Here is a 12,043-nt window from a genome sequence, read left to right on the forward strand (position 1 = left end):
TTGTTTTTTTTTTTTAAGAAAAGTTAAATATTCTTCAATCGCGGTGGTATGTGTGTGATTTCTGGAACTGCTTGGATAAAAGATTCTGTGGTCCTTAGGATTGGGGGGAAGACACAGGAGGCAGCCCCCACGCCCGGCTTCAAGGCCCCAGGCCCCAGCATGGCTGGAGACAGCAGGCCCAGAGCTTCCGACATGCACTCACTGAGCCACCATCGGGCCGACCACGTTCCACGGCCCCTCGGCCGAAACGGGAAGAGACAGAGCCCACTCCGTCGAAACACACACAGGCAATGGGTGCAGTCGGGAGACCCCAGCAGCTGCCCTCCACGAGCCCCCTTAAGGCAAAATGGGGGCCGGCGGAGGCAGTGTCCGAGGCCTGGCCAGTCCTCACTGGCCTCAGCCTCTGCTCTGTCCCAGCACTCTGACGGGACCCAGAAGCCACGTTTTCTCCAGACCTCCAGCCCTTCTGCCTTCACGGACCACCTGAGGGCCAGATTCCCTTCCGGCTCTGCCTCGTGCTCCCTCCCAAACCTAGCACGTGCCACCTGCCGACCCCACGGGCTTGGGATCCAGGGAGACATCTGGCACTCCCCCCAAGGAGCCCTGCTGTGTGCTCGGGAAGTGGGGGGGACACTCAAGCTGGAGCTCAGCGGCCAGGTACCCAGAGCTGCAGAGCCTCACCAAGCCTCACAGAGCAGGAGTGGGGGCAGGGAAAGCGCATCTCTGTGGACTGAGGGGTAGGCCAGGTCCTCCACGCTCCTCTGGCCCGCCCGTTGGGGCGTCCCCGGCTTCGGGCTGCCATCACCTGCGGGCAAATGCACTGGGCTTTGTGGGCTTCAAGGTGCTTTTCTTTGCCACATCGATGCCCAGAGACTTAACACCCTCTCCAGAGTAGCCTTCCAATTCTTCAAGTCCCTAGCCGAGTCCCTATCTCCCAAGTGACCACCTGAGCCGACAGGGAAATGCAGAAGAGGAGGGGCCTGCAGTGGTGGAGCCTGAGCCCTCCCCGAGCCCCTTCACCGGGCCTGTCCAAGGTCACCCCACCGCGTCCTCTGAGACAAGAGGCTGAATGCGGGTCCTGGCGTGTCCCGTGTCCTCCAGGGAACACAGGCAAAGAGCAAGATGCAGGCCCGAGGAGGCAGGAGTGTGGTGGCCCTGGCCACCCGAGCCTAAGGGCCCGATCTCATCCCAGGAGAGCTGCAAAGCCCTTCGGCCATTCAGGCCACGTGACAGGAACAGACTCCGAGTCCAAACCTTCCGTGTAGTTCTGGAACAAAGTCTTCAGACAACAGCAGGGGGAAAGCACAGCAATCACAGTTTGTTTAATGACTGGAGAGCTCCGCCAGGGAAGCCAGGCCACCAGCACTGGGCAGCCCCGGGTGTCAGAGGGAGATGGGGGAGGGGCTAGGTGGAGGACGCCGCGGGCTCCTCCTCTCTGGGCTTGGCCTTGCTGATGGGGTCCCTGGGCAGCATCAGCTCCTGGATCATGGTGTACGTGGGACATTGCGGGGAGAAGTAATTCTTCTGAAGGAGGGAAAGGAAGGTGACAAGGGGATAATATCACTTCTCTGGGTTTCCCAGGTCGGGGCAGGGGGTGGGCAGGAACGGGGCACTCACCGCCAGGGACAGGCACAGCAGCCCCACGGGGCCCTTGGCCGCGCTCTTGGACTTGGAGAACTGGGCCTGGTGCTGCACGGTGGCCAAGAAGCCCTCCAGCCCCACCTCGGTGATGCGGTTTCCTGGTGAGGGGAGCGGCCCAGGTGGCCCCCCCGCCCCTGCCCCTCACCCTCTGACGCCCCTCTGGCCTTCCTGCATTGACCCCCCACCCACGTCTCTCCCCCGACACCAACTGCCAGAAGCAGGGCCTGTCCCGCTCTCACCCCGAGCCCTGTGTGGGGTGGCTCTGCTCCACCGAGTCGGGGCTGCCCCCCCCCACCTGCTGCATGGGGCCCAGGTGGCCGCAGCGGGAGGACAGCAGGGGCGCTCACGCACGGGCGAGGTTGAGGTGCAGAAGGACCTTGTTCCCGGGCATGAACACTTTCCCCTCTCGGTGCTCCACGGGCTCCAGGAGAGGGTTAACCACCTCTGAAGGCTCGGAGACCAGCTGCTGAAGCAGGAGGACCCCCGCAGCTGACCCGAGGGGCTCAGCCCGCGGCTGCGCTCTCTGTCCTCCGTGACCCCCAGAAGGAACCCTGGAACGTGAGCCGGGAGCCAGGGCGGACACACACACACACACACACACCCCAGAATCTGTGGGGCCCAGAGGAGGCCCCCAGCCCAGAGCCGCGCCCAGGGCAGGTCCCCAGGGCCACAGCGGAGGAGGTGGAGGACAAAGGCCGTCCAGGCGGAGGAAGTGGCCAGAGCGAGAGCCAAAGCGTCGTGTGGCACTGGGGTTTCCCTCGGCACCCGCGGCAGCGATGAGGGCCGCGCCTGGGAGAGAGGGGGCGCCCCCAGAGCGGTGGGCGGCGGCTGTTGGGTCAGGATGGGCGGGGCAAGGTGGGGGGGCGGGGCGGGGCGGGGCCTGGCGGGCTCCTGCGCAGGAGCTGAGCCGCCGCTTCTGATGTCCAAGCCCGACGTTGGGCATGGAAATTAATTTTTTAAAAATTTAACGCAACCCCAGCCCTCTCCGCCTGACCTTCCTCTCTGGTAGGATCCTGCCTTGATGGCAGACAAGACTCCCAAAAGAGGCCCTTCCCTGCCTGTGCGGGAGACAGAAGGGGAGGACACAGACCCTGGGGCAGCTGAGGGCGGGGGCAGCGAAGGCTCCAGAGTGAGGTGTCAGACCCGTCCCCAGGAGCAGGAGCCCTGCACGGGGGCGGGGTGGGGGGGGGAGGCGTGCGCAGGGGACATAAGACGCCCTGCCTTCCTGGGGGGCTGCGACGCGGGCGCGGAGGACCGGGGAGAGGGAGCCCAGCCCACGAGAGCCCGGACCGGCTGGCCGCGCCAGGGCCCCGGGACAGTTGACAGAACAGGGAAAGGCTGAAGGGAAAGGAGAGCCCTGAGCTCCTATCCGCCCCCCAGCCAGCCTGGCCGGGACGGGGGTCACGCGAGGACGGTAGGACATGAGTGGAAGCCGGAGAGACCCTCCAGGAGGGGCTGGCCACATGCACTTGAGGGAGGTCACTGCTGCCCACCATGCCCCCCCCCGCGCCCACCCTCCTCCCTGCCTCCCCCCACCCACCCGGTTCCCCCCACCCCACGCCCAGCCCCTGGGGCCCGCTGGGCTCCCTGAGCTCACCCCACATCCACCCGACTTCCTGCGCCCACCACGCCGCCAGCGCTCACCCCGCCCCCCACCCCGCAGCCTACCTCGGACTCCAGCAGGAAGCTGCGCTTCTCTTTGTTTCCTATCTTGGGCCCCTTCCCCTTGTTGGGCTTCTGCTCCGGGATGGTGACCTCTGGAGTGGGGAGAGGGGCCAGAATGCACCGCCTAGATGGTGCCATACTGCCCGGGGGCCCCAGAGGGCACGGGCTGGACCAGGAGGTTCGCTCCTCAAACCTTGGGACGGGGTGCACGGGGAAGAGAACCCGGTGGGCGGGTCCCTTTCCTCAGGCCAGTGCGACGGGGGTCCAGGCAGGGGACATGGGGTGCGCAGTGTCCGGGGCAGAATGGGGAAACCGGCCCAGAGACCGCGCGCCCCAGAGGACCAGCCGGCACTCAGGAGCCCGCGCCCCCCGCCCCCTGCTAGGAGCCGCGCCCCAGGGCAGCCCCACTTACTCCCCTAACTTACTCCCCTTGGAGGCCTTGGCGTCTTCTTTCTTCAGGGTCCCCTGTGTGGGTGACTGCCCTGACCCCGGCTTCTCCTCCCTCTTCGCCCCGTCCTGTGCAGCGCAAGGAGAGAGCTGAAAGCCGGGCTTGCCGGGCTTGTCCCCAGGCCCTCCTCCCTGCGACCGCCTGCGCTGCGGGGCGCCTTCCTCCGCCGCTCAGCCGTGGCTCGCCGCACACCCACCCCTGACTTATCCTTTTTCTTGCCCAGGCCTTTCAGGGTCTTCGTGGCGGGCGTCTTGTCTGGCTTCTCCGACAGGGCAACATTGCTGACCCCCGTGAAGGGGTTCTTCTCGCCTTTGGAGTCCCCGTGTCGGGAGGAGGAAGGCTGTGCTCACAGAAGGGAACGGATGAGCTGGCACCCCCTCCTCAGGGCGGGGTGAGGGGCCCCCCATGCCGGGCTGGCAGCGGGACCGACAGCACCCCACCCCATCTCCGGGCCTAAACGCTGACATTGCTGCTGGGGACGCTGGGCTGGGGGCCCAGACTCGCTCACTAGGAGGGAAACCCGGACACTCCCACTGCCCCTTCTCCGTGTCAGTCCTCTCCACGGCCCAGGGAGCAGCCGTCCCACGGGTGGGCAAACAGCTCGCGCTCCGGGGCTGGGACCGGAGCCATCCCCTTGGCCCACATGCTGCTGGCCGCGGCTTGGTAGGAGACAGAGCGCAGACGCCCACCTGGCCTGTGCCAAGGGGCGACGACAGGCCAGGCCCGGGAGAGGCCGGCTTAGGATGGGCCAGGGGACCGCAGGGCTCACCGATCGCGAGCGCTCCTGAGACCCCTTTTCCAGCAGAAGGCGGCGGCGCTCCACCACCTCCGTGTGTGTCAGCTCAAAGGGGCGCAGGACCTGAGGCAAGCGGCCACTCAGACGCCAGCCACCAGCCCAGGGACAGCCCCCCCAATTCCTCCGCAACCCCCCCAACCGCACCCACCTCGGCCAGCTTCAGGGCGCCCTGGTCCTGGATACGGTTGTGTGCCAGGGACAGCCAGAGCAGGGCGCGATTCAACCTGAGGCCCTGGGGCGGGGGTGGGGAGGAGCACGTGTGAACCACTGCCCGCTGCCCCACTCCTGGTCCCTGGATCCCAGCTCCCAGGTCCCGCCATACACGCACATCAGCGATGTAGCCAGCGCCTGCATCCCCGATGTGGTTGAAGCCCAGGTTGAGTGAGACCAGGGAGCGGTTGCAGCTGTGCAGTGTGGACAGAGCCTGGCCCAGCAGCTGAGCCCCGTGGTCGTCAATGTCGTTGTTCCGCAGGGACAAGTGGGAGATGCTGCCCGTGGGGTGGGGAGGGGGATTCGCTAGGAACATGGGGTCGGGGCTCGCCTCTCTGGGGGATCTGACCTCTGAGGGTGAAGGGGCAGGAATCGTGGATTCGTGGGCAGGTGGGGGAGGGCAGGAAGGGGACACTAGGACTACCTGGCCTGGGGAACCGGCCCAGGGATGGGGGCAAGAAAAAACAGTCTCACGTGCTGTCCAGTGCCATGAGCTTGTGATAAGACTGCTCGGGCAGCGGGTTACCCTCCAGAGACACCTTCCTGAGGACAGGGAAGGTCTGAGAACCAGGAGGCGCCCCTGAGGCCAGGGAGGGATGGGGTCAGAGAGGAGGTGTGGGTCTCCGGGACGGGACGCAGCTGGGAAACAAGACTCAAAGGATGGCCTTCCAACAGAGAAAATTATACGGGACAGAAGTGTGGCCACGCCGGGGGGGTCACTCCCCAGCGATAGTGGCCCGTGGTGACTTGGCCTCTGGGAGGATTCCTGTGACCACCACGTGTGCCCCACCAGAGGGTGGCTGGACCTGATGACTCACTTCTGACCAAATGGGATACGACAAAAGTGGTGAGATGTCACTTCTAAGTTCAAGTTCCAAAAAGACTGTGGCCCCCACGTTAGGGGCTTCGTGGCCGGCGCGGGGCTGTCCCTGCAGGGAGGCCTCGTGCTTTCAGTGGGAAGCCAGGGGACAGCAGCTCCAGCCACCCCCACCTGCCTACCCGCCCCACCCCCCACGGAGAGATTTGTGAGTCAGGAATAGGGAACAGACTGGACCACCACTAGCAGTGCCCCCTCCCGCAGTGCCCAGGGATGGGAGGGGGACAGAGGACCTTTCCAAGTCACGACAAAAGCTGAAATAATGGCACGAAATTTCTCTACTTAAAAATATTCTCCCAGGGGGCGCCTGGGTGGCTCAGTGGGTTAAAGCCTCTGCCTTCGGCTCAGGTCATGATCTCAGGGTCCTGGGATCGAGCCCCGCATGGGGCTCTCTGCTCAGCGGGGAGCCTGCTTCCTCCTCTCTCTCTGCCTGCCTCTCTGCCTGCTTGTGATCTCTGTCTGTCAAATAAATAAATAAAATAAAATAAATTCTCCCACAATTTAGTATCACTTTCAGCCTTTAGGGCCAGCTCATCTTTCACCTAAGCCTGATTACAGTCATTTTAAGGGATTTGATTATGTTCATCTTACTTTTGTATCTTCCAACGAACGCTACCATTTTGTTTCTACTGGCTAATTTGTTTCTAATTTCCCCGATGGACACAAGTCATGTTCCATGGTGTTCTCTATGCAGTGTTGAGGACCTCCAGCTGCAGAGGACGCCATCCTTGCTCTGCAGACACGCCCTTCCCACGGGGGGGGGGGGCGGAGGAGGGAAGGGTGGGGGCGGGGTGGGGGGTGAGGCGGGCGAGCCAGCGTGAGGCCCTGGGGTTTGTTCCGAGAAGCAGGGTAAGTCCAGCCTGCTGGGGGAGCCTCGGGAAGGGGCGCTCAAAGCAGCTTTGCCAAGGGCACCTGCAACTACACCGCCTTACACTGCACACCCGCTCCTCTTCCTCTTCACGGCTTTGCTCAGCACCGCCTCCTCCAGGCGGACTTCCTGTCTCCCCGTTCTGCACCCGGGCAATAGGGGGACTGCGCCTTACCTGCCCCCACTCCGGTGGTAGCCCCCAGGCCCCAGGCAGGAGGGAAAAGCTCCAGGAAGAGAGTGGACGGGGGGGGGGGGGGCGAGGAGGGACGGAGCCCAGAGGCCGGTCTCTCCAGGCCCTGGTGCGGCAGAAAGGGGACCCGCTTCTTCTGGTCCGACTGGAGCTTCAGCAATCAGCACAGCCCTGGGCAGGGATGCCGCCCTCCTCCCCAAACTGCCCACGCGGCCGGGGCCCCCCCACCCCCTCTCCTCTCTCAGACCTGAGCGTGGGTGCGCACAGAGGCAGGAGAGCGATGAAGGCCGTCAGGGTCTTATCCGTCAGCCCCACCTTCCACAGGCTGGACTCGGGGGTACAGAAACCCAGCTGGAGCCTCGCCTCCGCCTCCGCAGGCCCCTCCGGCCGCGCCCTCCCTTATGCCCCTCCCCCCACAGCCCCGGGGGTTCTTTCTCCCAAGCCGCGGAGGCAGCGGCCCCACCCTGGCCTCCTGCCCTCCGCAGCCCCGCGTCCCCTCACTTGATGGCCTGCAGCTGGCTGAGCGGAGGCAGGCATTTCGAGAAGATTCCCAAGATCCGCTCCTCGACCTTCCAGCCTGCGGGCGGAGGAGGGGGGGGCGCCTCAGCCGGGGGCCGGGCCCGCGGCGGGGGCGGGGGGGGGCCGGGCCCGCGGCGGGGGCGGGGGGGGCCGGGCCCACGGCGGGGGCGGGGGGGGCGGGGCCCGCGGCGGGGGCGGGGGGGGCGGGGCTCACCGCGGATGAAGACCTCCTTCACCGACTTGTCCTCGGGCTCCAGCTCCACCTGCACCGTGGGCCGGAAGAACACGTACTTGCTCTCCAGACTGTTGAGGCTGCAAGACCCCGACAGGCGCTGATCGTCTGCAAGGCGGGGTGCGAGGGGCCCGCGTGAGGAGCGAGGAAGCGGAGCGGCGGTCCGTGGAGCGCACGGACGTACCGCTCAAGTGGGGGTGGCTCCGGCCTGGGGCGCAGCGTCTCGTGCCCGCAAGCGGCGTGGGCCGGGCTTGGGGAAGGAAGCCCGGAGACTCACCCACCTGCACCCCCGCCGCGTCGGACCCTCCCCGCACGGCCGCACTCACTGGCTTGCACTGGGCGACCCCGGCAGACACCCCCGGGGCTCCCCGGGCACTCACCTAAGGCGGGCTTTTCCGACATCGAGGCCGAGGGGACGAAGGCCGGGTGCGGGCGAGGCCGGGGGACAACTTTGGGGAAGTCGGTGTAGCCCGAGCGCGTGCAGAGCTCAGCGAAATCCGTCTCGAGGACCCCGGTGCACTGGTACTCCTCTGCGGGGCGGCGGGGGGACGGCGGCTGTGGCCCGGGGTCGCCACCGGGGGGGCAGCAGAGAGCAGCGGGCGCCCTGGGGGTCCCCGGCCCGCCCGGACCGCGCCGCCCCGCGTCCCCAGGCTCGCCCGCCGGGAGTGGGAGAGGAGGGGGTCGGGGAGCGCGGAGCAGCTGGGGCCCCTCCTCAGGAGAACGTCTTCACAACCATTTTCTAAACGTAAGATGCGTTGTAGAAACCGCAGCGCAAACAGCGCGGAATCCAGACGCCGGAGAAGGGGCCAGAAGGGCGCGGGCCACACACATCCCGGGGCACCCAGCCTCCGTGCGGCAACTCCAGCCAGCCGCGGGTCAAGGCCGCTTCCCCTCCGCGGCCCACCCGCCGGGGGTCCTCCACCTCCCACGGGGTCGCCCGCAGAGCCTCCTCCTCCGTTCCCTGGGACGACCCAGGGCCACGCAGGGAAAGAAGCCCAAGCCCGCTGCGAGCAAAGGCAGGAGCCCAGGAGCCCGTCTGCAGACCCAGCCCGCCCGCCCCGCACCGACGCCGAGCGCCCGCAGAGCCTCCGGCGTGCGTTTGTCCCGCAGAGGCGTACAGAGCGCTACACCCGCCCGCACTCTTCTAGATGCGCAGGGAACGTCGGTTCACTCCAGAGCTCCATCAGCGCGGACAGGTGCCCTGCATATCCCCTCCGGAGGGCGGTGCGGACCGGAGGCAGTCCCCAGAGGCCCCTGCTCTTTCCTGCCTCCCCATGGGCATCCAAGGAAGAAGTGGTTCCCGGAGCCGGGAAGGGGTGTCCCTGGCACGTGGGAGAACCGGGAGGCAGAAGGGTTGGCCCGGCGCCAGCCTGCTCTCCCAAGGGCCCGGCAGCCTGGAGCCCCCGAGAACCATCACTCCCACCTGGCCGCAGGGGGTTGCAGGCCGAGCCCGGGGACAAGGACTGCTAACAGCAGGAAACCTGCCCGCAGGCAGGCGATGGTTTGGGAGCACAGGGGCTCCGCGTTCATGGGGACAAGAGAGGGTAGAGGGTTCTTGTGGCAAAGGAGGCACGTTCCTCCCGCGCCCAGCCATCGGGAGAGCAGGACACACAAGACACCACAAGAGCTCCCTGGGCAGGGCCACTGAGAGGAGGCTCAGGGTCCCGGGGTAACCCCCTCGCACAGCAGTCTCCCGCGCACCACCTGCCTGCGGGAGCTGTTCCCCCTGCTGGGGGAGCCCCTCAACCCTTCCTGCTTCACCCACACCACCTTTCTCTAGGGCAGACCTTCTCGAACTGGAGCAGCACCTGGAGAACCCATCAAAATAGTTTCCTGCCCCGCCCTCGCCCCACTGGCCAGGCGTAACTCCGCTGGGCCAGGGGAGTCCTGGAAAGTGCATTTCTAACAACTTCGCAGCTGGTGCCAAAGCTACTGGTCCCAGGACAGTGCCCTGAGAGCCGCCGCCGCTGCCCTAGGAGCCCGCTGCCCGACAGAACATCGCGGGACAGTGCTCGCTTCGGCAGCACGTGTGCCGCACTTGGCGGGACTCGGAGATGCTCTGTGTCTGCCTGGAGCCCGCGGTCCCCTGGGGGACAGTGCCGCTCCGACAGGGCCTGCTCTTGCTCCCTCTCTCGCACACTCCCACCTTCCTCTCACTACAGACCTCACCTTTGCCCTTGGAGAAGCAGAAGCCTGCAGATGGCGTCTCCTCTAACCCTTCCTACCGCTGCCATCACTCTAGCTGAGGCGCCAGCCCAGAGCCCTGCTTCCGCCCCACGCAGCACATGGGAGCCTCTGACCGCCATGTGTTCCTGTCCAGCATCCCTGGGCAGTAGTCACCTGCATTCTCTCCCCGCTGTTGGCTGGGCCAGTCAGACTTCCCTGCCAGCTGCACTCCCCTAACAGCTCTGGGCTGGATCCCGAGTGCTCTGTCTTCCCTCCTGCCCAGGGGACCTCAGCAGCTCCCAAAGTCACACCTCCAGCCCTGCGCTCTCTTGAGTGCTCCAGACGTGTCCAGCTGACAGCCCCACCGAGGTCTTCTCTCACATGCCCCCCCTCCAGGCTTTCCTCCAGCCCACCTACTGGCACCTGGGAGTCCTCTTCTTCCCACCGCAGCCAAGACTACCAACTCATTACCAGGAAGCCTAACCCGTTCCCCCTCCCTGCTCTAGTCCAGCTGCCACTGTGCCCGGCCGGACTACCGGAACACCTCACCCTCGGCCTCCCTGCCTCATTCTCTCCCCTCCGTGCCACTGTCCATACAGAGTGGTGTGGGGGGGCTGGCCCCTGACCAAGGTCTGACGATCACAGCCTCCTCCCGTGTTGGTTTCCCATGAGCCCAGGGACAGCAAGCCCCTGTCCCCTTTCAAAGCAGTTGGATCTGAAGCCAGAGGCCTTCCAAGAGGGGCTCCTGGCTGGCTCAGCGGACAGGGCATGTCTCTTGATCTCAGGGTCATGAGTGTGGAGCTTACTTTAAAAAAAAAAAAAAAAAGCCTTCCCATAAATTCCCCTTCGTGTATCATCGGTTTGGATTGGGGTTCCAAGGGACAGAAGCATATGCTTACTTGTACGCTGCCTGTGGTTTTTTTCCCAGAAAATGTAAATGGACTATGTGTGTATTGTTCTCTCCCTACCCAAAAAGTGATTGTTGAATGAGTGAGTGAACAAAACTCCAAGTGCCCTCCTGGTGGGTTCCCCGGCTGCCCTGCCCTACTTCCACCCCCTGCCCCGGGACCGCTTGTCCCTCCCTGGGCCCTCTTCGCTCCTGCATCTTGGCACATCTTATCGCATTTGCCAGTCCCAAACCACAGTGTGGGTTTTCTGGGATCGAGTTCAAGTCAAACGTCGGCCAAGCTGAGTTCCAGGAGCCGGGCTGGAAGCGCTGTGATTTCTAAGGAGAGAGCCCAAGGCCGCGCTGCCAGTAGCCATCAGCACGCAGAGCCCCCGCCACGTGCGCGGAGCGGGTAGTGCACCTGCTGAGCACAGAGCTGCTTAGCATCAGGGACGCCACTATTGTCCCCCGGCTCGGCTGGCGCGCGCACCAGGGCGTCGGCCCGCACGACCCGTGCAGCGCGCCGGGCACGACGACGGCGCCCACCGCCCTGGCAAAGCCGAGCGCGCGAGGAGCCCGGCCGCCCGCCTACCAGGGTTCTTGGGCTCCTCCTCGCCCACCGGCTGCAGGACGGTGACCGGCTTCTCCTTGGTCGCGCGATCCCCCTTCTTGGTCACCGCGCCGGACGACTTCTGGGTCCCGGGACGCGGGGCCCGAGGGGAGACCCCGGGCGCACTCGCCTCCCCCGACATGCCGGCGCGGTCCGCGGCGACTCTGGAACGGCCCGGCGGGCGAGGAGGCCAGACAGGACTCGGTGGGGCCGGCCCAGGGGACGGTCGAACCGGGGGTCTCTACTCCGCGGCCACCGCCCTCCCCGCCCGCGGCGGCGCCGCCTCCGCGTCCCTCTCCAGGACAACGGTGCGCGGCGGGTCGGCGGGCGGGAGCAACCGCAGAGCGCGCGGGGCCACCCGGGGGCGCCGCAGAGCCACGGCCGGGGGCGTGGGGCCTGGGGGCGGGGCGCCTGGGGGCGGGGCCACAGCCCGGGGGCGGGGCGAGAGAGCGCGGAGGCTCCGCGGAGCCACGGCCGGGGGCGAGGCCATAGGCGGGGCGGGGCGGGGGAGCGCGGGGCGGGGCGGGGGAGCGCGGGGCGGGGCGGGGGAGCCCGGGGCGCCCAGAGCCGCGGCCGGGGGCGGAGTCACAGCCCGGGGCGGGTGCTAGGGGTGGAGCCACGGCCGGGGCGGAGCAACCGGGGGCGGGGCCCCGGAGCGAGCGCGAGGGAGGAGCGGCGTCGGGGGTGCTCCGAGTCCACGCGGCCCGCGGCGCCCTGGAAGGCCGCGAGCCTGTGAGGGACGCGGCTGTCGGGGGGAACTGGGCGGAAGAGTCGGTGGGGACAGATCCACTTCCGGGGCGCTGTAGGAGAGGGTCCTCGCGGGAAAGGCGCGGCGCTGGGCTGGACCCCTCTAGTTAGCCTCTGGGAAGCGTGGGCAGTTAGTAGATCCGGATTCGGTGTCCGCGGGTAGTGTAGACCCTGCCTGTTCCACGGCG

General features: G+C 66.6%; 1 protein-coding gene across 6 annotated transcripts; it reads right to left on the bottom strand.

Moving 5' to 3' along the window:
- Positions 1-6: 6 nt before the first annotated feature.
- On the bottom strand, positions 7-11,487 carry LRRC71 (leucine rich repeat containing 71). 6 transcript variants are annotated; one of them, XM_032318091.1, is made up of 15 exons: positions 11,091-11,486; positions 7,827-7,976; positions 7,429-7,554; positions 7,197-7,272; positions 6,943-7,020; positions 5,235-5,303; positions 4,879-5,038; positions 4,699-4,782; positions 4,524-4,613; positions 3,951-4,094; positions 3,732-3,822; positions 3,310-3,398; positions 1,993-2,176; positions 1,618-1,739; positions 7-1,524 (listed from the first exon to the last, which is right to left on the bottom strand). In XM_032318091.1, the coding sequence occupies exons 1-15, from the start codon at positions 11,248-11,250 to the stop codon at positions 1,405-1,407; spliced, it is 1,743 nt and encodes a 580-aa protein (XP_032173982.1). In that variant the 5' UTR covers positions 11,251-11,486; the 3' UTR covers positions 7-1,404. The 6 variants fall into 6 exon arrangements, with proteins under 6 accessions (XP_032173982.1, XP_032173984.1, XP_032173983.1 ...); XM_032318093.1 differs by having other exon boundaries at positions 1,993-2,104; positions 11,091-11,485; XM_032318092.1 differs by having other exon boundaries at positions 1,993-2,107; positions 11,091-11,485.
- Between the last annotated feature and the right edge of the window lie 556 nt (positions 11,488-12,043).

Source organism: Mustela erminea, chromosome 17 (assembly GCF_009829155.1).
Source record: "Mustela erminea isolate mMusErm1 chromosome 17, mMusErm1.Pri, whole genome shotgun sequence".
Taxonomy (NCBI): Eukaryota; Metazoa; Chordata; class Mammalia; order Carnivora; family Mustelidae; genus Mustela; species Mustela erminea.

Coding starts and splice junctions, on each gene's coding strand:
- LRRC71 (XM_032318091.1), bottom strand. CDS start 11,250: ATGTCGGGGGAGGCGAGTGCGCCCGGGGTCTCCCCTCGGGCCCCGCGT. Junction 3,399..3,731: donor CGCCAAGGCCTCCAAGGGGA/GTAAGTTAGGGG, acceptor TCCCCACTCCAG/AGGTCACCATCCCGGAGCAG. Junction 1,740..1,992: donor TCTGCACCTCAACCTCGCCC/GTGCGTGAGCGC, acceptor TCCCCTCACCAG/GAAACCGCATCACCGAGGTG.